The 22,859-nt window shown below is 35.5% G+C and overlaps 1 protein-coding gene across 2 annotated transcripts in view; it reads right to left on the bottom strand.

Moving 5' to 3' along the window:
* Positions 1–21,717, bottom strand: part of CAPN7 (calpain 7) — a 44,639-nt gene extending 22,922 nt beyond the window's left edge. For both annotated transcript variants that reach the window (XM_049628823.1, XM_049628825.1), the window contains exons 1-11: positions 21,338–21,717; positions 18,308–18,416; positions 13,939–14,096; positions 12,960–13,027; positions 10,843–11,043; positions 8,806–8,892; positions 5,273–5,399; positions 4,407–4,492; positions 3,104–3,197; positions 1,525–1,671; positions 81–187 (exon numbers count right to left, since the gene is read on the bottom strand). In XM_049628823.1, coding sequence (XP_049484780.1) covers positions 81–187; positions 1,525–1,671; positions 3,104–3,197; positions 4,407–4,492; positions 5,273–5,399; positions 8,806–8,892; positions 10,843–11,043; positions 12,960–13,027; positions 13,939–14,096; positions 18,308–18,416; positions 21,338–21,439 — 1,286 coding nt within the window. In that variant the 5' untranslated portion in view covers positions 21,440–21,717. The remainder of the gene's footprint in view (positions 1–80; positions 188–1,524; positions 1,672–3,103; positions 3,198–4,406; positions 4,493–5,272; positions 5,400–8,805; positions 8,893–10,842; positions 11,044–12,959; positions 13,028–13,938; positions 14,097–18,307; positions 18,417–21,337) is intronic.
* Positions 21,718–22,859: the final 1,142 nt, after the last annotated feature.

The following is a 22,859-nucleotide window of genomic DNA, read 5'->3' as shown; positions in this document are numbered from 1 at the left end:
GGGGGAGAGGGGGAGGGAGGGAGGGAGGGAGGGAGGGAGGGAGGGAGAGAGAGAGAGAGAGAGAATATGAGTATGTTTACCTTTGATAAAGCATTCTGAAAGAATTATCCTTACTGAAAGTTTGGCTATCTGAATGCATAGCAATCCTTTCTGGTATCCACCCAGTCAGTGCATGAAGATCAATATTCTGTAACATAAACACATTTTCAGGAGTGTCTATGTTGTTGCCAGACTCTTAAATCCCACTAATTTGATATAATGATTTCGATAGAATAAATCAGAGGGTAGCAAGCTGTTTTCTACCACTAATAAATTTCTTGTTTAACTCAAATTCCTACTTGGATTTAAGCACAAGTTTATCTATTCCTTATAATCTCTGTTGCTTTCCCTGAATGCAAGAATTATTTTACCGGTAAGTATGATGAAAACTCAAAAACATGTAACAGGAAAAAGCTGCTTTAATAATGATGGTGACTGTCATTCACCATTTAGTACTCACTAAAGTGACTCACTTGTGAGAGTCACTTTTCTAATGATTTACATATATTCTCATTTTCTAGGCTACGCTGGGTAAATTAAAAGGCACTGAATTGGAAAGCTAAACTGAAAATATTTGAAGGACAGAACAATTGAGCATGCAGGCTGAGAAAAAATTTTAACATCCTATTTCATTTACCTATCACCTATACATTCTCTGCCTAACATTGTAAGAACCAGAGAGTGAAGGAGGCCTGTACCAGGCAGGGAAACTAACCAGCTATGAACAATGGATGATTTGCATACATTATTTCATTTAGTCTTTACAATTCTGAGAGGTGGGTGTTATCCTCCTATTTTAGACAAGCAAAGAGGCTAAGAATGCTTAAATACCGTTTTTAAGGCTCCAGGCTGGTTAGTGCCGTAATTCAAAGTTATACTAATATGACTAATCTAAGCCCAGTTTACCTCACACAACTAAAGGACACTGGCACACACCTTGTTTTATAGGCTAAGTAGGATTGGGAAAAATTAAGAAACAAGAAACTCCTTGAATGTGAATTTATAAAATATATATATATATATATATACGTATATATACACACATACATATATACATACGTATATATACGTATATATATATACATACATATATATATACGTATATATACGTACATATATGTATACGTATATATATGTATGTATATATATGTGTGTGTGTGTGTGTGTATATATATATATGTAAGGATGACAATATGACACATCCTTTGATCTGAAGAGACTTCTTTGGAAAGGTACACTGTATCTAACTGGTCTTGTATCCCAACAGAACAGGAGACATATATTTTAAGCTTCCCTGAATACTGAGTCTTTATAACGCTCTATCCTTGTAAAAGAAAATAAGTACTTCCTTAATAGGGGAACTGGATCAGCATTTTTCAGGAGTTAATATTGTTTTATTTTCCTTTAAACAAACATATCCTCCATAATCTCTCAAAATAGTCATACTGGATAGTATAAGTCTGTCTGGATCATCCTGTTACTTACTGAATTGGATCCTGGGAAATCATATCCTCCCATGACCTTCATATATGCTTTCTCTATGAGAGAAACCCATAATTCACTTTTGTTGTTAGAATAAGAACAGAGCAATTCTCCCTTATGATCAACAGGTAATTGATCATCAATTATCACCTGGAGAAAGAGAACATTAATTTCCTTAGGTGGTACAAAATATCTTAAAATCCTTCCTATCAAGGAAAAAAATACCTTTCATACAGATGAAACAAAGGCACAATATGACTATTATAAAGATCATGATAGATTCAGATTTCTAGAATTTGGTCAATTATAAAATGTTATACAAATATGTCTTTATTCAATTTTACAGGCTAATCTCCCTATCAGGTGATACCTTTGAGCCAACTGGTTAAATGGATCTACCATCAAAATTATTACAGATTCTAGAAATGTACATTATATCTAAAATAATTACAAAAGGGCTTCACTATTAAGGTAAAAATATTATTACTATCTGTAACTTTAACCTAAACCTAGAAAAAGACTCATGTTCAGTTGTAAAAGTAGAATATTATGGCTAAAAAATATATTTAAATAGGGGAAGAGATCACCACAAATACAGTTTCTAGTTCACATTATAAAGTGATTTGGGAAACAAGGATAGGAAGAATTTCGATCTAACACTAATATGAGAATCATGCAACTACATTTTCAAAGATTCTTTAAACAAGGAGTTAAAGATTACAGTTCAGAAAAACCATTCTCAATAATTTTAAGTAATCAGCTAGAGCAGCAGTTCTCAAAGGATGTTCTCAGCAGCATCCGTGTCACCTGAGAACTTGTTAGAAATGCAAATTATGGCCCCACTCACAACTTCTGAACCAGAAACTCTGGGGGTGGGGCCCAAAAATCTGTTTTAACAAGCCCTGCACCTACTTCTATACACACCAAAATTTGAGTATTACTGAGCCACTGAACAATAACTCAGCTTCTCAAACTGAAAGGACTGTTTAAATGCAGATTCTCATTCAGTAGGTTCAAGGTAAGGCCTAAAATTCTGCAATTCTAGTAAGTTCCCAGGAAATGCTAATGTTGATCCACAGACTTCAGAGTAGACAAGAGCTAGAGAATCCCAACAATGCCAGGCCATCACAACAGGTTCACAGTCCCTAAAGAAACTAGTGTAATTTAAAACTGCGTATATATTTCATAAAGGAAAACATAATTCTAAAGACTTCTTAGATCTGAAGTTATGACTATACATATAAACTCTTGTGACCTAACAGATTTAGTTTTGTCTGATTTCCTTTTCTTTTTTAATCAATTAAAAACTATCAGATTAAAGTTTAAGCATTGGTAGTCATTAGCTCATTGTTACTTTCTGAAACTTTCTATAAATTTCCCAAAACCATTTTTAAAATGGTTTCTTGATTTTTAGTTTTAATTATTAACATATGATGTTATCGGTAGTAATATGCATAAAACCAGACTCAAAATCTTTTTAAATGTTTATACAAATTAACATTTCTTAATGATTCTACTCAATATTCAAAGGTGGGGGAGGGAGAGAGAGAAGGGGTTGGGGATGGGGAGAGACATTATTCACCTTTCTTGGGACACCATTGAGGTGAAGTTTTACCATATACTTTCCACATGGATTGTATTCTGGCTCACCATCCTTATTCTGAGGATAAATTATGCTTTTGTAAGGAAAATAAATATTGAAATACCAAATTAATATTCAATATAAACTACTAAGCAGGATATTATATTTTATTTAGACAGATGTCTTGGCAATTTTATAAAAATAAACTTGAGAATATTTTTCTATAATAGGCCTAGAAAAAGAATTTCATGCTTATTTAATACAAAGAAAGTATCTTATGAGATCACACAACAGGGAATAAATTTCACAATACTCTGAAAAATACTAAGCTTTTAATTATGTACTCTAATAAATTTTCTATTAAGTGGATATATTTTAAGCCAGTTAAAATAATCTTCTACCACTGGCTCAAGAAAAGACCATTTCAGTTAACCAGAACTACTTAACTACAACTCTGACAGAGATAAAGTTACACAAAATTATCCAATAAGATACTTGTATCAGTATCAATTTTCTTTTACACTACATATTAATTATTTATATGATCTATTTATCCAAGATGGTAAACAGCTTGAAACTAAGGTCTGTATTTAATTCATCTTTGTAATCTCAAGACTTACACAAAAATCACTCAGGACAAGCTGCACGAAAAAATTATAACGCTTAATTTTTACAATGAATGATTTTAAGCTAATAAAACTTTTAAAAATTGAGAAAAAAGTATTTTGGCAACATTTCAGGACACTCTAAAGCAGTTCTAGCCAACAGAAATATTTTATATTTTTCAGTAGGATATTAAGTTAAAAAGGTGAGATTTTAATATATTTTATTTAACTGAACTTATCCAAAATACGATTTCAATGTATTATTACTATAAAAATTTGAGATATTTTCCAATTTTATATTTTTTTGTGCTTAGTTTTCAAAATCTGATGCATTTTACACTTAACAACCCGTTTTGATTCAGACTAGCCCATTTCAAGTATTCAATATCCACATGTGGCTAGTGGCTACCATAGAGTATAATTATACATATGACATAATTTTATTTTACCAATTTACCAATTTCATTTACTTCAAAATACACTTATTTCATATATATATATTTAACACACATGCATATGTTCTTAGACTATTTTAGGGAACCTTTCCACATTCACAAATCATCTGCTTAACACACAAGGTAACATATTCTAAGTGAAATGCCTTCTTCACTTTCTATGCAGATATGACCTAAGCTATTAATTTCTAGTTAAGAAACAATTACATGAAAAGGGCTAAAGGGACAAATACAAAATTTTACCTGGTAATCAACTTCTTATTAAATCGTCTTTCATAAGCTGCACTGATAGCCAGTGATGCCACAAAGGAACAATCTGATACTATTGTCTGTTAATAAGAATTATTAATATATCAATTCGTTCATTCATGTAATTTCAACATTATTTAATCACTGCACCTAAGCACCAACTTTTTATATGGAGTATCCTGTTGCTTGAATACTAAAATAATAAATAGAAATGCTATGCTGCCAACTCACACAAATTTTCTTCAAACGAATCCTAGAAAAACTAAGGTATTTCAATAAAGTTAATTTAGAATACATATGAATGATGTATTTCTTACATGGATAAAAGCATACTTCACCAAATCCACACATTTTTAATGATAATTTAAAGGTATTTTAAAAAATGGTTTATTATCATATTACCAATTAAAGTGAACATGCACATGAAAAGATTCTTGAATCATAATATTTTAGGACCATTGTTTTTATACCAATTGGAAGATATCTGTACGTCAATGCAAAACTTTTATTAATAAAGCTTGCAATAAAGCCATATTGTTGTTCTACCACTGAAGTGTTTTTAATGAGCCTAATATCTCCCTTTTTAAAAAATATATATTCTCTTATCAAAGGTGATGTTCAGATCTTCAACTTTCTCATCTGTAAGAACATATTGATAAACAGGGTCTATATAAAAATCTGTAACTGCTCAAAACACTTACTTATATTATCCCAGTATGTCTAAGTCAAAGTGTGCAGAATAATCTTTCCAATTATACTCATTCACCTCAGTATATAATAAAAACTAAGAAAAAACCCAAATCTACATTTAAATTACTTCAAAATCTTAGCTTTCATATAAAATTATATAAAATATTTACCTGCTTTATGCTAAAACTGGATACAGTATAAATCATTGTAGGATTGTTGGTGAGGTCTTCTGGTCGTACCCATTTGGAAAATGTAGCTTTTTGTTTAGGTGATAACGGTAGCTTGCCCCATCTATCACTGAGGTAATAATAAAAATTAAATACTACTACTAATAACAAAATTAATCTTTAAAAATAACACAAAAACAAAATTAAAGTTCCTAGAGATTTTTTAGGGGGGAGGTATAATGATCATAGCTATGCTTGTACCATCCTAAAATACTGCTTTAAGAATATAATTTAAAAGTTTAATGTAGCATTGTTATATTCAAGGAATTCAGTTTCAATAAAATGGAGCCATTAATTACAATACAAACTGATTCAAATCAAAGGGACCTAGGAAGCTACAGATCCTTACCGTGGCTCGACAAACTCTTCTCTGCAAGGCTAATGTTTAGAGTAGCTAATTACTAAGTAATAACCATGTGTTAGGCATCATGCTAAAGTATTTTACATACGCTATTCATTTAACCTTTAAAACAATTCCATTAAAGCAAGTAATTTTGTAAAAGGCTTAAAGTGATTAACTTGCCACGGTCATACAGCTAAAACGTGGCAGAAGTGGTATTTGAATCCAGGTCTCTGGTGCCAAAGCCACCATTCTTATCCATTACCCTCTAACTCACTGTGCGTTGGGAATACACTGTGTAGAATTTTTCTAAAATCAATGTATAGCACAAAATAAAAAACACCTTTCCTTAAACCTCTTCTAGAAGAAGGGTAACAGTCTTCAGGTTTCTTAAGATTTCTAGGATAATACAAAGTTTATGATATGCAAACTGAAGCAAATATAATATGTTTTTTGCAGAAAGTGTTGATACTAGGCAAAAGGAGGTTCTGTGATCAGGTGTGATCTACAAACTCCTACATTGTTTGTTTTCATTAGAGGACATCTGTAAATGTTTAATAAACCAAGGTTTATGTAAATTTCTTAGACTATCATATATAACACTTCTCAAACTTTTTGATGATCGTCTCATAGAACCACTGGTGTTCTAGGTAACATTTTGGTACCTGAGTAGTTAACAGTAGCTGATTGTTAATGAAAAATGAGCTGAATGGATTAAGAAGAATTTAAAGACGGCCATCACAAAATTTTAGGGGAAATATAAAGTTAATTCAAATCCATAGTTTAATTACTTTGTATTAACCTGCCATATGAGAATACAGAGTAAATCCAAGATTCCTTAATATCCGATCTCTCAAAAGTCCCCACAGTTATCAAATTCAATGTTTTCTTATAACTTTAATCACTCAACCTTTCTAGCCAAAGATTTACAAATTGTGGAGCCCTTCTTCATTAGTCTGTTACCTGTGAATTTTGAAATATTTACTGTTACTTTTTCTGCTGATTACTGGAGCATAACTTAATTAAAGTAGACATGTTCTCTGTCCTTATGAAATTTATAATCCACTGTGGAAGCCTGGCATTAAGCAAGTAATCTTATACAAAACATGTAAAATTCCAACTGTGACCAGTGTTATGCCTAAATTAAGGGAATTTGCATGGTGTTACATTTTAGTGTCTCAATTATAAGCATTTTCCCATGTTATTTAATTTCTTGAAAACATGTTGTTCATCGTTGTATAGTATTTGTCTTAAAGACTTTCTGTTGCGTGAGTACTAAAAACATGATTTATCTTAACTTGTTACACAAAAACTGGAACTGCAAGTTTACATCTCTACTTGGACATAACCATTTAAGAATATATTAGAATAACTGATTCACACGTTCACAATTACAATATTGATGAATATCTTTTATATAAATTTTTTACTACATCCATAAACACTTTTCAGAAATGGTTTCCTGAAGTGAAATTATTGTTCAAAGGGATACATTTTTTCTTTTCTTGTGTATTGTAAACACTTTGAAGTGTCTGAAATGTACAACCAAATTTTGTAATATAATTTAGCATTTAACAAAGTAATTATTTTTCTACCAGTTAACCCTTATTAAATTAACAATATAACAAGCAGCAGTAAGTGCTTTGTATTTTATTGACTAATTACAGTAACACTATGAGGCAGATTCTACTATTATTTTAAAATTTGAGACAGATTTAACAACTTGCCCAGCATCATACAGGATATGAAACTGGATAGTCTGGCTCTAGAATTTGTGTGCCCTTAACATCGATCAATACTATAGAACCTCTCAGATACAAAAATGTGTCAGACTCTAATCAGTAACCAGCATCACATGGTTGAGTGCAAAAAATTAGGTTGATAACCCATTGGCTTGGAGATATCTAACTTTTGCCCATCTAAGAATAACAAAACACTAGAAAATGAGAAAGAGCCCTTTTGTTCTTTATAGAGCCTTTTACACGTTCTGTATATAATAATCAACTCTGATTTTTTTCTGGTAAGTATAACAAGCTCATTGCAAAAATTTTGAAAAATTTTAAAAAATTAAATCACCCAATTTTCCCATCAAGATAACCACTGTAAATACTGGATGTGTACCTTTATATCTTTTTTCTACATCTCTATAAATACATAAAAAGGAAAAATACACATACAACATCCAAATTTTTTCTTTTTTAATTTACTATACTGCAAGCGTTTTCCCTACATCTTTCAAAGATGCGTTTTTTATTGGTAGCATAAACATTTACTATAACATAGATGAGCCATTAATTTAAGCATTTCCATATTTTTGGATAGTTTGTTTCAATAATTTTTTGCTATCACAGATGTTTTGATGAATGCTCTTATTATACACATATTTAGCCAAATCTTTATTTCCTTAGGATTAGTAGAAGCCAGGAGTCATGAACCAAATAACATTTTTAAGGCTCTTAATATAAGCTGCCACAGTGCTGGAAGGCTGTGCTAACCAACACTTTCAAAATTAACCCTTTCTTGAACTGGATTTCAGTAAACAATGACACTGTCATTCTGTAACTTTTCCATTCAATTTCTTTTTTTTTTTTTTATTTTTTATTTTTTCAACGTTTTTTATTTATTTTTGGGACAGAGAGAGACAGAGCATGAACGGGGGAGGGGCAGAGAGAGAGGGAGACACAGAATCGGAAACAGGCTCCAGGCTCCGAGCCATCAGCCCAGAGCCTGACGCGGGGCTCAAACTCACGGACCGCGAGATCGTGACCTGGCTGAAGTCGGACGCTTAACCGACTGCGCCACCCAGGCGCCCCTCCATTCAATTTCTTTACTGACTTTGTTGTGATTCAAACACCAATTTGACAAACATTTACTGAGGGCTTACTCTGTGCCAGGTACTGTGCTAGTGTAATGGTAGGCAAAAGGAGATTTGTACGTACCCATTGCCAGGCAAATGACAACAGAGATACTCTTGCTATGTTGCCTTACCTTTTTCTCACAGCTGTACCTCTCTTCCAAATTTTTATTACAAATTATAATTTCAAGGCTGTGAATTAAGTTGGATTTCAGAGTATGGAAAAACTACAGAAAAATTAAAATGATCTTGGAAGTAGAAATTACAACAGTACTTACTTACCAAAAAGGCATTGGATAGGCAAAACGTTCCCTCAGATCAATACTCATGAAAGGAACATATTCTATACCATTTATTTTTGATGTTGTCCTATAAAGCACAAGAAAAAAAATCTAATTGTTCAAGTTTATCTTAACTACCAATCTCATTTAAACGCCTTAAAATTATATGACAAGGTATGGTGCTGTAATAAAATTAAAGTGACAATCTCATACTGTTGATATCTTTATTTTAATATCATTTTCACAAAATAGTTGAATACCAAAAAATAACTGATTCAGTTCAATTCAGTGAGAGTTATCCTTTTAAAACTAACACCTTTCACAACTAAACCATGGTCTCAAGATAAGCCTATACTAAAGGTATCAAAAGTATCCCTGACACCAGGACACAAAACTTAGGCTTCTATCCTAAGCCCAAAGGGAGAAAGTGATCACTTAGTTATTTTGGAACTTAAAAAACGTGACATTTACAATTCTGAAAAATATGTCCTTCAGATTTTCTGGTTATGAGCATGAGCAATGGGTAATGCAAGAAGGAAGCTATGGTCGTTGACGAATTAAAGAAATGTGGTTTGTAGCAGCTTTGCATATTTTATGTATATGTTTATTTGTATGTAACAACTATTCTCTTCTTCTGTTTCTTTCCCTCATTTTATTTAGAAGTAGTTTCAGGGTAGCTTCACAATTTAGTCTTTAGGTAATAATATTCAGTGAGACTGTGACTGACCTTGAGGACTGGTTAATAATACAGTGAGCAATGGATACAATGACTGTGTATTCTCATTTTGAGAGGATGAGAACTTTTCACCTGTATAAAGGATAGCTGAATTCTGTTAGGTAGAAATGGTAGAGTTGTTTTGTTGTAGCATGAAATTCAAATGTGTGTAGAAAGGAGCATATGGATGCTGAGTGGCCTCAGTGTCAGACTGTTACTTACGGTCTCTCAACTCCAAAACCACCCTTCCTTGTCCTGTGTGTTGTATTGGTTCATGTGCAATTGTTCTAGGCTAAATGAGTCACATTAGTAGAAGAATGTAAATCTTCAGTAAGAAAAAAAAGAAAACTGCCTTCTGGTGGCTGTTGCAAATGAAGGAAGCCTTTCAGTTCAATTTTAGGAAATTAAAAGTGAGACTACATGACTTGCACAGTTATGAGCACTTTGGATCTCCTCCAACTGAAGAAAAGCCACACTGGCTTTAGCCCATCTACACTGGCTCACAACACAATCACAAGGGTTTCCACAACTTTGTTGTTTTGCATTTTTAATATCCCCTGAAGCTGCTTCCAGACTCTGAGTTGGCTTCCTAAACCAGGGATTGGCAAATGTTTTCTGTAAAGAACCAGACAGTACATCATTTTGGCTTTGCAATGAGGTCTCTGTCACATATTCTGGATTTTTTCTTCGTTTTCTTTTTTATAACCCTTTAAAGACCATTCCCTTTGCTGACCCAGGTCTAAACTATTTCATGGTGACAACTGTTTTCCCTAATGGGCTCTGGTTACCAGTTGCATAGAGTATGAGTGGTCTACCATAGCTCTATTTTATTGTTTAACCTTTTCAGTGTTCGATTTTAAATTTTTTTTTTTTTAACGTTTATTTATTTTTGAGACAGAGAGAGACAGAGCATGAACGGGGGAGGGTCAGAGAGAGGGAGACACAGAATCTGAAACAGGCTCCAGGCTCTGAGCTGGGAGCACAGAGCCCGACGCGGGGCTCGAACTCACGGACCGCGAGATCATGACCTGAGCCGAAGTCGGCCACTTAACTGACTGAGCCACCCAGGTGCCCCTCAGTGTTCGATTTTCAAGTACATTAGGATTTTCAGAAAGACCTATTAGAAATGCTAACACTAAAATATATGAGAACAAATTTTAACTATTTCAAGTTATGGCTATATGGCAATATAATTTATACCTGAATAAAAGCACAACACACCATAACAAAGATGTGAATACAACTCAGCGAACCTGATAAAAATTACCTGTGTTGATTATGTTAACAAAATTATTCATTACAATGAATCATAAACTGATTTACCTGAGAACTTCTATTTCTTCTGCTGTATATCTCTGTCCTTGTGCATCACATGACTGTGGACTTATAAAGGGCTGAGGTCTTTCAAGGAAGGGACTAGTCCCTAGTGGAAAATGTGCTCTTGTTGGAGGTGGCTTTGGTTTGATATTTGTTGACTTGATTTTACATAATGGTTTTGTTAAAGGCTCACTCAATGCTTCTGCTCTATAATAGAAAAAGGTACAGAAAAACTGTTCTAGTTTTTAAGCTTTCCAGAAAATAAAATTTACTTCAAGAACCAGTCAAGCATTCCTAATGTAAAACTAGTAAGATTCATACATACCAGTCAACAGTTCACTACTTAAGCTACTTCCCAAAGTAAGATTCAGTATTTCGCTACTGATAAACATTAATTGATAACATTACTGAGAACATTAATTGAGCACTTATTGCATGTCAGATACTATGCAAAGTAAGGGGGATATAAGAATGTATAAAATGCAATCTCTTCTCTTAAGGTGTTCAGAATTTTGTGGGGAAAGAAAGACAACTGCATCAAAAGTGACAGATGCTAGAAGTATTACATGCGAGTGAACGCACAGCAGAAGACATTAACTTAATGACCAAGAAATGAGGGTGAGTCAGGGGAGGTTTTTCTGAACTGGATGTGTGAGCCACAGAAGTCCACCTGGGGAGTGAGGGAGCATTCTAAGTAGAGAGAAGAGCACGTGCAGATGTGCAGGAGTATGAAATAGCACAACAAGTTAAAGATAACTTCAAAAGAATGGATGACGCCCCTGTGAAAAGTACAAATGAGAGGCAGGAGGAGATGAGACCAGGGCAAGAGTTGATCATGGAATGTGTCACATGATATCCAAGGAAACTGTGGCTTTGTTTTGTCAAAGGTTCAAACAGAAGTTCTTAACTTGAGGTCCACATAGGAGCTTCAGGAATCTTGTGAACACTCTGAAATTACATGAAATGTACATGAAAAAAATTTTATGTACATTTTTCTTAGGAAGAGGACCCATAATTTTGAACAGACCCTCAAAGAAGCCAATGACCGACCCACCCCTCTGTGTTTAGGGTGCACTCAGAGGATACCGGATGGGTTATCCACATGGGTAATAAACATCACCTATGATTCTGACTAGTGAAGTGAAAATGGAGAAGATAACTATGTGTCAAGTGCTCATACCCTCATGAATCTGGAGAGAAAAACTAAATGTTAGATGGCAACAAAAAAGAAGGATGACTCTTATACCTCAATAAAAAAAAAAAAGAAGGGCTGGGGGTGGTATAGCTACCTAGTAAGATCCTCAAAAAGAGGTAATTTTATTCATACATAAATGTAATTTCCATCCTTTACCTTCATCTCTAACACTCTTTTTTAAGAGGTATGGTTCTCTTGCGCAAATCTATTCATTCTCAAATACCACTGAGCACATACTATATGTCTGGCACTCAGCTAGGTGGCTACGGCATTGAACAAAACAGACAAAATTCTCTGCACTCACAGTTTACATGGAGGGTTGGCGTTCAAAGGGGCACAGACATTCATAATAAACATGATAAAACTGGTAAATGTCATATACTTTAGAAAGTGGTAAGGTCTGTGGGAAAAAGTTAGAGTAAGCAAGATGAAAGTACTGGAGGAGATTCCATCTTAAATGAAATGGTTAGGGCAAAGCCTTGTTGGAAGTTGACATCTGAGCAAAGAGTTGAAAGAGCTACAGATACTATATAATTTGGGGGTATGTATATGGATGCAGGCCAGCTCAATGTCAATTTCTCTAACTTTAATAGTAGTTCTGGAAGGCTCTCTGGAAATCTGATACAACACAACAAAAGGAAGTCTTCCACTTCAATATCATAATCATATCAATATCATAATTATTTTGTTTTACACATAGCAAACACTAAATAAAAAGTGTCTTGACTGATTTGTTATTTCTTGAGTTGAAAGCAGGGAATAAAAAGAAATAAATTCACCCAGAGGAAGGTCGACTTGCTCTAGACCTCAGGTTAAAGATGGACGTTTGTCACTATGAACTCTACAACACATTTAGAGACATCTGTCAAATTTAAGTAACACAGTACACTGCCATCCATGGATAAGAACTTGAGTGACCAAAACTCACCTATCTAGTGCCTGTCGAGCCAACTGTTTCAGTTTATTTTGCAGAGTTTTATCAGCAGTTTCATAAGACTTAAGAGAAAGAGAGACAGACATTCTGAAGCATAATTTTTTTCTTTGCTTGATCCATATTTCTAACCAGATAATTTACAACGCAATATATTTCTTCAAATAATGAGAGAATAAACCAAGATGACCATTTGTTTTCATCCTTAAAGGTGTCATTTAAAACAGCATTGAAAACTTGTCACTGAGGTAAACTTTAAGACCACGTCATGTGGTAAATGAGCCACAACTGTACAAACATGGTGTCATGGAAAGCTGAGCAGCAGGAGCCTCAGGAGACTAACACTCACCCCCAGTCTCAGGTTCATACAGAATCAGGCAAGATGGTTTCCCTGGACAAAAAGCCAGTCCTCTGACAATACTGAGAACACCACTCTCTATCATTCCACCTCATCTTCCTATCAAATACACTACACTGCTCTCTCTCATGCCCTAGATGTCCCTTAAAGCTAACTGTCCCAAACAGGGTCCACAGGAAGCAGTAAAAGCCCCCAGCATATAGATTTTACATTGCAACACAACAAAGCTCTCCCAAACCACTTATTTTTTAATGTATGAAATTAAAAAAAAAAAAATGGGGGGAGGTTTATTCTAAATTCATGGATTTGTGCTGGTGAATTCTTCCTGTAATAATTTTAGGTACATGGGTTTAAACAGGTTAAAAAATAACACCTAAAATTAAAAACAACAACAACATTGCCTAACGATTCAATCTTAAAGCTCCATTTTTTAACAAAATGTTAAAAATCCATCATTAATTATCTACTCTTCATCATCTTTTAATGAGGAGTGACTTAATTATATTTCTTAACGATACAGTAATTTTTTTCTTAAAGGAATGGTTAAATAAAATTCACCAGTAACAGAAGAAATCTCTTCGCTTAATCCCACCAAATTTAACTAGTAGCTATACATACGGTTTTCAGACAGAGATCTACAGCTTCGGTATACAATTCTATGGCATCTTCCACATTGCCTTTTTCATCTTCGTCAAAAGCTTGTGTAACAAGGAAATGAGCACGCTCTAAGTCCAACTGATGTTTTGATTTCAAAGGATCTGCACTCTTTGACTGAACTAGGATAGGAAAAGGGCCATATAGATGAAATATTACATTTATGTGTATTTATATATATCCAGGAAACACACCACTTTAATACATTTAAGACATTTTTTATCAAAACTTTGTAATTTTTCATTTTAAAAACAAGGTCAAATAATGATCCCTAAAAACTGACTAATTTCTCCCCTTTCAATCTGAATTTTAAGGCCTAAAAAGAAAAAAATCCCTACTTTTGTAATTCATCACACAATACATGCTAGAGACCAAAAATATCAAAAATGTATTATTTACAAAAAAAAAAAAATTTCCCCTGAATTTATCCTTGCCAGCACTTTCTTCCTTTAAAAAATAAAACACCTGGAGTACTCCTCACATACCCCTGCCCTGCCCCAAAGACAAAACAAAAAAATTTGGAAAATGTTGATTCTAAAGAAACTCTATTTTATTTAAGGAAATTAAAACAATGTTTTTCAGTACAGACAATAATTGTGTGGCACAGTATCTTAGGCCCTGATGATAAAGTTCCTGTTGTTTCCTATTCATCTGAGTCCAGGTTAAATAATCATATATTTTTACTGCTCTTTGAAATAAGTATTTGTTTGTTTTTAATATAAAGGTTTATAAGGGACTTATTTCAAGAATGTAAAAAATCTCTCACAACTAAATAATAAAAAGACAACTCCAATTTTAAAAATGAGTGTGATGATTAATCTTATCAATTTGTATCAACTCTACTGGGTGCCTAGATACTTGTCTAGACTTGGTTTCTAGGTACATCTAAGAGAGTGATTCTAAATGAAATTAACCTTTGAATTGGTAGTAAAAGGAGACTGTCTTCCCCATTGTGGGTGGGCATCAACTAATCCCCTGAGGAGCTGAAAAGAATAAAAAGGCAGAGGAAGGGAGAATTTAATTTACCCTCTCCAAATGATGGCTTTCTCTCTGTCTCTCTCTCTCTTTTTTTTTTTTTTTTTTTTTAAGTCTTTTCCTGCCCCAGGGACTGGGACTTACACAATCAACTCCCCTGCCTCTCAGGCTTTTTGACTTGGACAAAACTATACCACTGGCTTTCTTAGGTCTTTCTTGCTTGCAGACTGCACATGATGGGATTTCTTAGCCTCCATAATGAGGCTCTGTTATGATTCAATTCCTTATACTAAATATCTTTATATCCTATTGCTTCCGTTTCTCTGGAAAGCCCTGATTTACATAATAGGCAAAAGATCTGTACAACCCTTTCTCCAAAGACATTCAAATGGCCAACTGGCCCATGAGAAGATGCTCAACATTAGTCAGCAGGGAAATGCATATCAAAACCCAAGATGCCACATTTATACACACTTGGGTGGCTAAAATTAAGAAAGACAGAAAATAATAAATGTTGGTAAGAATGTGAAGGAAATGGAAGCCTCATACATTGCTGGTGGAAATAAATGGTGTTGCTACTTCGGAAAACAGTTCAGCAGTTCCTCAAAAAGTTAGACATAAAACTACCACATGACCCAGCAACTTCACTCCTGGGTATATATCAAAGAGAACTAACAACCTATGTCCACACAAAAACACACACACGTACGTTCCAAACAGTATTTTTCACAACAGCCAAAAGGTAGAAGCAAGACAATGTCCATCAACTGATGAATCGATAAACAACATATGGTATATTGACACAATGGCTTTATTATTCAGCCATAAAAAGGAATGAAGTGTTGACACATACTACAACATGGATAAACCCTGAAAACATTAATGCTAAAGGAAAGAAGTCAGACACAAAAGGCCACATACTGGATGACTCTATTTACAGGAAATGTCCAGAATAGGCAACTCCAGGGAGATACAAAATAGGTTAGTGTAGTGGCTGCTAGAGGACAGTGGGTGGGAGGAATGGAGAGGGGGTGACTGCTAATGGATAAGAGGTTTCTTTTGGGGCAACAAAAATGTTCTACAGTTAGCAGTGATGGCTCCACAACTCTGGAAATATACTAAAAAACCACTGAATTGTATACTCTAAAAAGGTGAATCTTATGGTAAGTGAATTACAGCTCAATAAAGCTGTTATTTAAAAAAAAAAAAAAAAGCTTCACAGTTTCTCTCTTAAAGGTACGGTGGCAACTTTTTAGGACTTTAACACCTCTCTGAAGCATGTACTCATCCCATTTACAAAATGAAGACACCAAAGTTCAAAAATGTTAAAATATCTAGCCCAAAGTTTCTCAGTCACACATGACTGACATGTTCACCTGGATAATTCTTTGCTGTAGACTGTCCTCTGCATCGGAGGATCTTTAGTAAGATCTCTGGCCTTTACCCAACTAGTTGCCATAGTATACTTCCCACCTCTCCCTATTCTAAAACCCCAAAAATCTCTCCAGACACTGCCCAAAATCTTCTGAGGTACAAAACTGTTCCCAGTTGAGATGGACTGATCTAGCCTAAGGTTTTGCAGCTACAAGCTACAATTTAGATCTTTTAATTCTAAATCTTGAGCTCTTTATACTATACTGGTGAATTTCAAACTGTGTTACCCTTCCCCACCCAGAAATCAACTTATCCCTCAAGAGTCCCCTGTCAGCAAAACTTGTTTTACACACTGTCTGAAATGTTCACCTGAAAAGGGATTCTTTTGCTTAAAATAATAATTAATCCATTGGATTCTCTACAAATTATACTTCATTTGTTGAACAAAGAGGGTCAAAAAGCTAGCAAAACAATTAAGGTATGCTATGCTTTAAAAATCCTTTTGAACTTCTGTTTCACTGGCAAACCTTTATTCCTCAAGAGATTAGAGTTGTCACAATCCATGCCTGAATATCACATTTAAAAATATCTTATTTATAAACTCATTTGGCTGGGAAGACAGAGTTACTTTGAATTTCATGTTATTTTGGATACATGAATCAGCAGAACTTTGTATTAATTGAGGCCCTAATACACAGGCAGTTGACTTTTCAATACATGCAATTTCTGGGCACTGTCTTAAACTAAACTACCTCGTCCTTAAGAGGATTATCCTAACAAGAAATCGAATGATGGGATCTACTTTTTCCTAACCATGTGCTAATAACTGCTCTGATCTACTGAGAACAAGTGATGGAAAACAGCACAAAGTCCAGCACGGAATGCTGAATAAAGACTCCTCTAAGCTGCTTGTGGTTTTATTACAGGGTCACAGAAGAAAAGGGGTAAGAAGAGCTCTTAGTGAGATGAATCCATTTTTAAGGCTAAATATCAGTAGGTTATCACTTCCTTTTCTACCATGTCAACAGCAGATTTTGACAGCAGCCACATACCTCGAACAAAACTGTGATCAGTAAGCCTGTGTGCTTGTGTCACAGCATTTGCCATGCTGTTTACTATAAAAGTAAATACAAGTTGTTCCAGGTATCGACTTACATGTTGGTTTCCAAGATATGGCTTAAAAAAAGAGTTTAGTTAAGGTCTTGAGGTTGAGGATACTGATATAGAAGAGATTATGAACACGCTGCTGAAGTCAACACTGGAGACATAACCCCTGAACAATGAAGAGGTTAGGGGCACTGACAGAAATCCACATGTAACTTTTGACTCCCCCAAAACTTAACTACTAATAGCCTACTGCTCACTGGAAGCCTTACAAGTTGATAAACACATATTTTAAATATGTGTTATATACTATATTCTTACAATAAAGTAAGCTAGACAAAAGATGTTATTAAGAAAATCATAAGGAAGAAAATATATTCACAGTACCATAAAAAAAGTCTGTGTGTAAGTGGACCTACACAGTTCAAACCCCTGTTTGTTCAAGGGTCAACTGAAGTCATTTAATCTTAGTATCAGGAGAGGGCATGTGACAGATATTTAAAAAGTAGACTTTAACAGGGTCCTAATCCTGACTCTGCCACTGATACAATTTAAATATAGGTAATTCAGTACCTCTGTACTCCTGAGAAATTAGAGGAGACTGGACTATATTATCCCTAAGTTTCCTATTCACAGATCTATCACTTATTTCCATATTATGACTTATAAAGACATGACTACCAAAAAAGAAATGAGCAGCAAGAGTGAAGATCAAGACGCAATGATGAAAATGAAAAGGAAAGAGAAACATAGGGGGCTAATATAACACTATATATGTCAACTATACTTAAATAATAAAAATTTTAAAAAGAGAGAAACATAGGGGGAAAGGATGTGATGAGAGAAGGAAAAAAATGACATTTAGTAGTCCTTTACTAACCTGCTGAATGCAAAGCCTGAACTCTTTCCAGATACTCATTTATTTTTTCTTGAATATGTTCTAGGCTTGATCCTGCCATCTCAGCATAAATTAAGGCTTGTGCAGCTTCCTAAAAAAAATAAAAATAAAAAAAATAAAAAATCAAAGGAATCTAATAAATGAATTACAATTTGAATTTTCTCTACCACTTTCTAACTCACTACTGCTTTCTATAAATGACAAAATAAGGTCTTTAAGACAGTAGTAAGTGGGTTTTATATAACCCCCCGATACCTCTTCTTCAGTTCTCAATTTTTTCATACTGTTAAAAATTTATGAACTCAAATATGAGATTATAAACATTTTCTCAGGATAGCTGTACTTCTATGTTTTCTGCTTTCCTTTTTTATGCAATAGGTCAGACTTAAAATTATATACCTTGAAAATATGAATTAGGCCTGAAAAGCATTAGAATAAGTATATAATAATAATAATAATACTGGTTATTACTGGTTCATACTAATAATAGGTTAATGATAACTAAAAATATTAAGTGTCAAAAAAAGATTGTAAGAAATTATAAAGCTTAGGGTGCCTTGCTGGCTCAGTCAGCAGAGTATGAGACTCCTGATCTCAAGGTTCTAAGTTTGAGCCCCTTGTTGAATGTTGAGATTAAAAATTAAAAAAAAAGGGGGGGGGGGAATTATAAAGGTTAAATACCTCACAGTGGAAAATCTTTTTTTCCATGTAAAATACTGCCAAAGGGTGACACATTTTTTTTAAACTTTATTTTGAGACAGAGAGAGAGATCATGCCAGCTGGAGGGACAGATTGAGAGAAAGAATCCCGAGCAGCACTATGCAGAGCTGGAACTCAGGAACACTGAGATCGTGACCTGACCCCAAATCAAGAGTCGGACTCTCGACTGAGCCACCTAGGTGCCCTAGGTGCCCTTTTAAATCTATTTTAAAGCAGATTTCAGTTGTACGGAATCAACGTATTTTAATTAAGAAAATCTGCATTCATCTTCCAGTTCTTTTAATACTCCCATAGCCAGTTATGCTGCGGCTAATTCTCCCTATTACCATTTTAGGATAACAGGTGACAAATGCTATGGCGAGAAGGACCATAAAGAGATTTCTCCACGCAACACCTTCCTAGCAATAACCTAAGCATGTGCACTTTGCAGAGGCTGTTGCCAAATTGTCTGGATCCAAAGAAGCCAGCTATCTACTGAACAAAACTTTCTGAATACAGTTAGTGGAGCAGGGGTTGTTTCACTGAACTGAACAAAATCAGTAAGAAGAGTATGGTTTCGGTCCATATGAAAATTTATTGAAAGGCTGTGGGGGGGTAAGGAAGATGATTTCCTCAGATTCTGTAACTCAAACATTTCATAGGAGAAAGAAAATTTTACATGTAAACATTAAATATTTTATGTACTATTATCTAAATACAACATAGTTTATCTCAAACTGATGTTATATATGTATAAATATATATTTCATACCTCCAATTATCTTGCATGTAAATACTGATTTTCAAATAATTATCTGGCTTAAAAGAAATAAAGCCAACTAAAAACTTGCTGGTATCAGTTTTTATTCATTTAATCTATATTTGAAAATGACAATTAAGGAATCCCTCACACAACAGTATGAAGACAGAAAATGCTAAATATCTGGTAAAGTTTACATCAACAGTTCCTAGAAGCACAACCACTTTTCTGACTTTCCCAAGGATAAAAAATTCTTCATGCATGCAATCTTACAGCAAAATAAGAGGCACTGATGTAGTATTTTCTTTTGCTTTAGACAAAGCTGTTTCATATGGCACTATTTTAACCTATGAATATCTGTCAGTTATTTCACAAAAGTAAAACACATTGAATTTTAAACACATACCACCTTCGCGAAATTGTTCAAAAAAAAAAGTCCAAAAGGAATGATTCTGAAACACACCAAAAGTCTCTAACTATGATTAAATGAAGGCAATAAAATAATAATCTGAGAAAAGCAAACCACACATTACTGATAGCAAACACGTTTATATATAAAAAAAAAAAATTACTACTACTGGTATGATCAAAGTCCGACATTGTTTCTTTAAAAAAAAAAAAAAAAGATGACTGTATCACGAGGATACAGCTACCTCCACTAGGAAGCAGAGGCCATGGCTAAGAGCTGGAGGAGTGTATTTGCAAATCCTCAGGACCGGAGAGCAGAGAGTGGGCTGTAGAAGGTCATATTCTTTAATTATTCCGCCCCCGGTAATTTAGGAATAAACTGCCAAGAAATGTGTAAAGCGTTAGTTATAAGGAGATTAGTCTTACCAATACTTACGATGCTGAAAAATCAGAATGAACCTAAATGTCCATTAGTCTGTAAGTAACTTATGGCACATCCACACAATGGAATACTACGCATCTGTCGTTAATAAGATTAAACAAGCAACTTTAATGACTTTTTTAAAGCTCAAATACAAAGAACAGGCTAAAATACTATAAACAGTACAATTCAAGTTTGTCTTGTACAGAGAAGCTGAATCACTGTGTTGTTCACCTGAAACTCATGTAACGTTCCACGTCAACTATACTCCCTTTTTTTAAACGTGTACGTGCATACGCGTAGACAAACAAGCACAAAGATAAATGCTCCGGTAAGAGACGTGTTATTCTTCTTTAAAACTTTATTTTCTTCAACGAACATGCATTATTTCAGTGTTTATCAGAGACCACTTCCCACTTAGCCATAAATCAGAGCCAAATGACAGCGAGAATTAGCTGGCTACTTAACAACCCATGCCTAACTACTGCTGCCATACGTAGCTCAACGGTGGACACTGGCCATCCAAGACTGTAACCAGAGAAGTGGTGGCTCCCAAGCCGCGACCAAACCCGCCCACGGTGGCAGGAGCCCGGGTGGCCTCTCCCCTGCAAAGGAGGGCAACAGAGCAGGAAGAGGGAAAAGCAAAGCTCAGTGGGCTTGGCCGCCGCGGCACCTGGACCCGCCCCCTAGCTTCATAAACAGTGCAGCGATCCCCCCGCTCTACCTTGTAGTAAAACACAGCCTCGGAGTAGCGACCTTCGTGGTCGCGCTGCACCGCCAGCCGGGCGAACTGCACGGCGTCCCGCTCCAGCGCCGTGGCGTCCATGGCGCCAAGGCCCGGCACCGGCGGAGGGAGGGAGGGAAAACTGACGAACGAAGCCTCCTGGCCGACCTCCGCACAGGCCGGGAGGCGGACTCGAGAACGCCGCCAAAAGAGCAGCAAAGTTTATTTTCAGTGACTGAGGGAGGAGAGCGGGTCTTCCCAGCCCGGGTCCGCGGCCACACCGAGCCGCCTCAACGCCGCGCCGGCTCCCAGCCTGTACGGCCGCCCCACTTCTCGGCCACCGCATTTCCCCCGTCCCGCCCACCGGTTCCACTGCGCAGGCGCAGCCTGACCCTCGGGAGTTTCTCGGGAGATGGGGAGGCCGAGGCCGGGCTCGCGGGAGTACGTGGGTGATAGGCGGGGCCTGGCCTGCGCGGCGGCAGCGCGCACGTGATCGCCAAGGCTCCGGGGATTGGGCAGGCGAAAGCAGAGTGGAGTCCGGGTGGCACACCTCCACTTGGTTTGCGGGGGTGTGACAATGCCTACGGCGGCTGTTGCTGGCAGCGCTAGGCAGGAGCGGCGCATGCGCCTTAGGGAGACGTTTTCTCCACAATGTGTAAAGGTGGGGGAAGCGTAAAGGGCCATGGAAGAACAGTTTCCAGAGTCATCTGGACCGATTTCTTAAAAATTAGGAACGTAAAATAGGACATAGGATTCTCTTAAGATACCCTTTAATAACATTTATTTTCTACCAACTCAATCATCACCCTATATAGCACCCCCCACCGTGTGTGATATTGGTTGAATTGTCAACAAACAAGGTGATTTATCTTAACTTGTACTTATCCTTTGTTCAACTCAATGCTGTTGTAATTAATGGCTTAATTAGGTGGTTATTTGATTAATGTCTTTCTCACGTGGCAATATGGATGAAAGTCGAAATTCAATCATGATGATTCAAAGCAGCAAGACGGCAGAGTACATATTGCATGGTTCTGTTCATAAGAAACACTGGAAAGGACAAGTCTAATCAATAATGCTAGAAATCAATAATTGGGGAGGGATACAAAGGAAACTTGGGATAATGGAAATTTTTTATGTCTTTTATGTCTTTTTACGTGTGCCAAAATATAAACGTTTGTCAAAACCCATTAAAGTCTACGTTTTACATGTGTGATACAATGTTTTTCTTAATAGCACCTTAATAAATTTTTTTTTCAGTCATAGTCTTTATTTAAATTGAACTTTCCATAGTTTCTTTAATTCTTCACATTTAGTGATGTTAATAGTAACTATCAAACTGGGCTGTTGTAAAAAGCACAAGAGTTGGACGCTGCGTGGAACAAAGATAGTTCTCGTCACTAGCTACTATATACAGTTTTATAACTGAAGCAGGGATGGCTTCTGTCTTTACCAGTTTTATGGTAATACTGAACACAAGCCTTGATCCACAGCAGGTGTGTAGCAAGTATTGTCAAACATG

This window comes from Panthera uncia, chromosome C2 (assembly GCF_023721935.1).
Source record: "Panthera uncia isolate 11264 chromosome C2, Puncia_PCG_1.0, whole genome shotgun sequence".
Taxonomy (NCBI): domain Eukaryota; kingdom Metazoa; phylum Chordata; class Mammalia; order Carnivora; family Felidae; genus Panthera; species Panthera uncia.
This window is presented reverse-complemented; position numbering and strand designations above follow the sequence as displayed.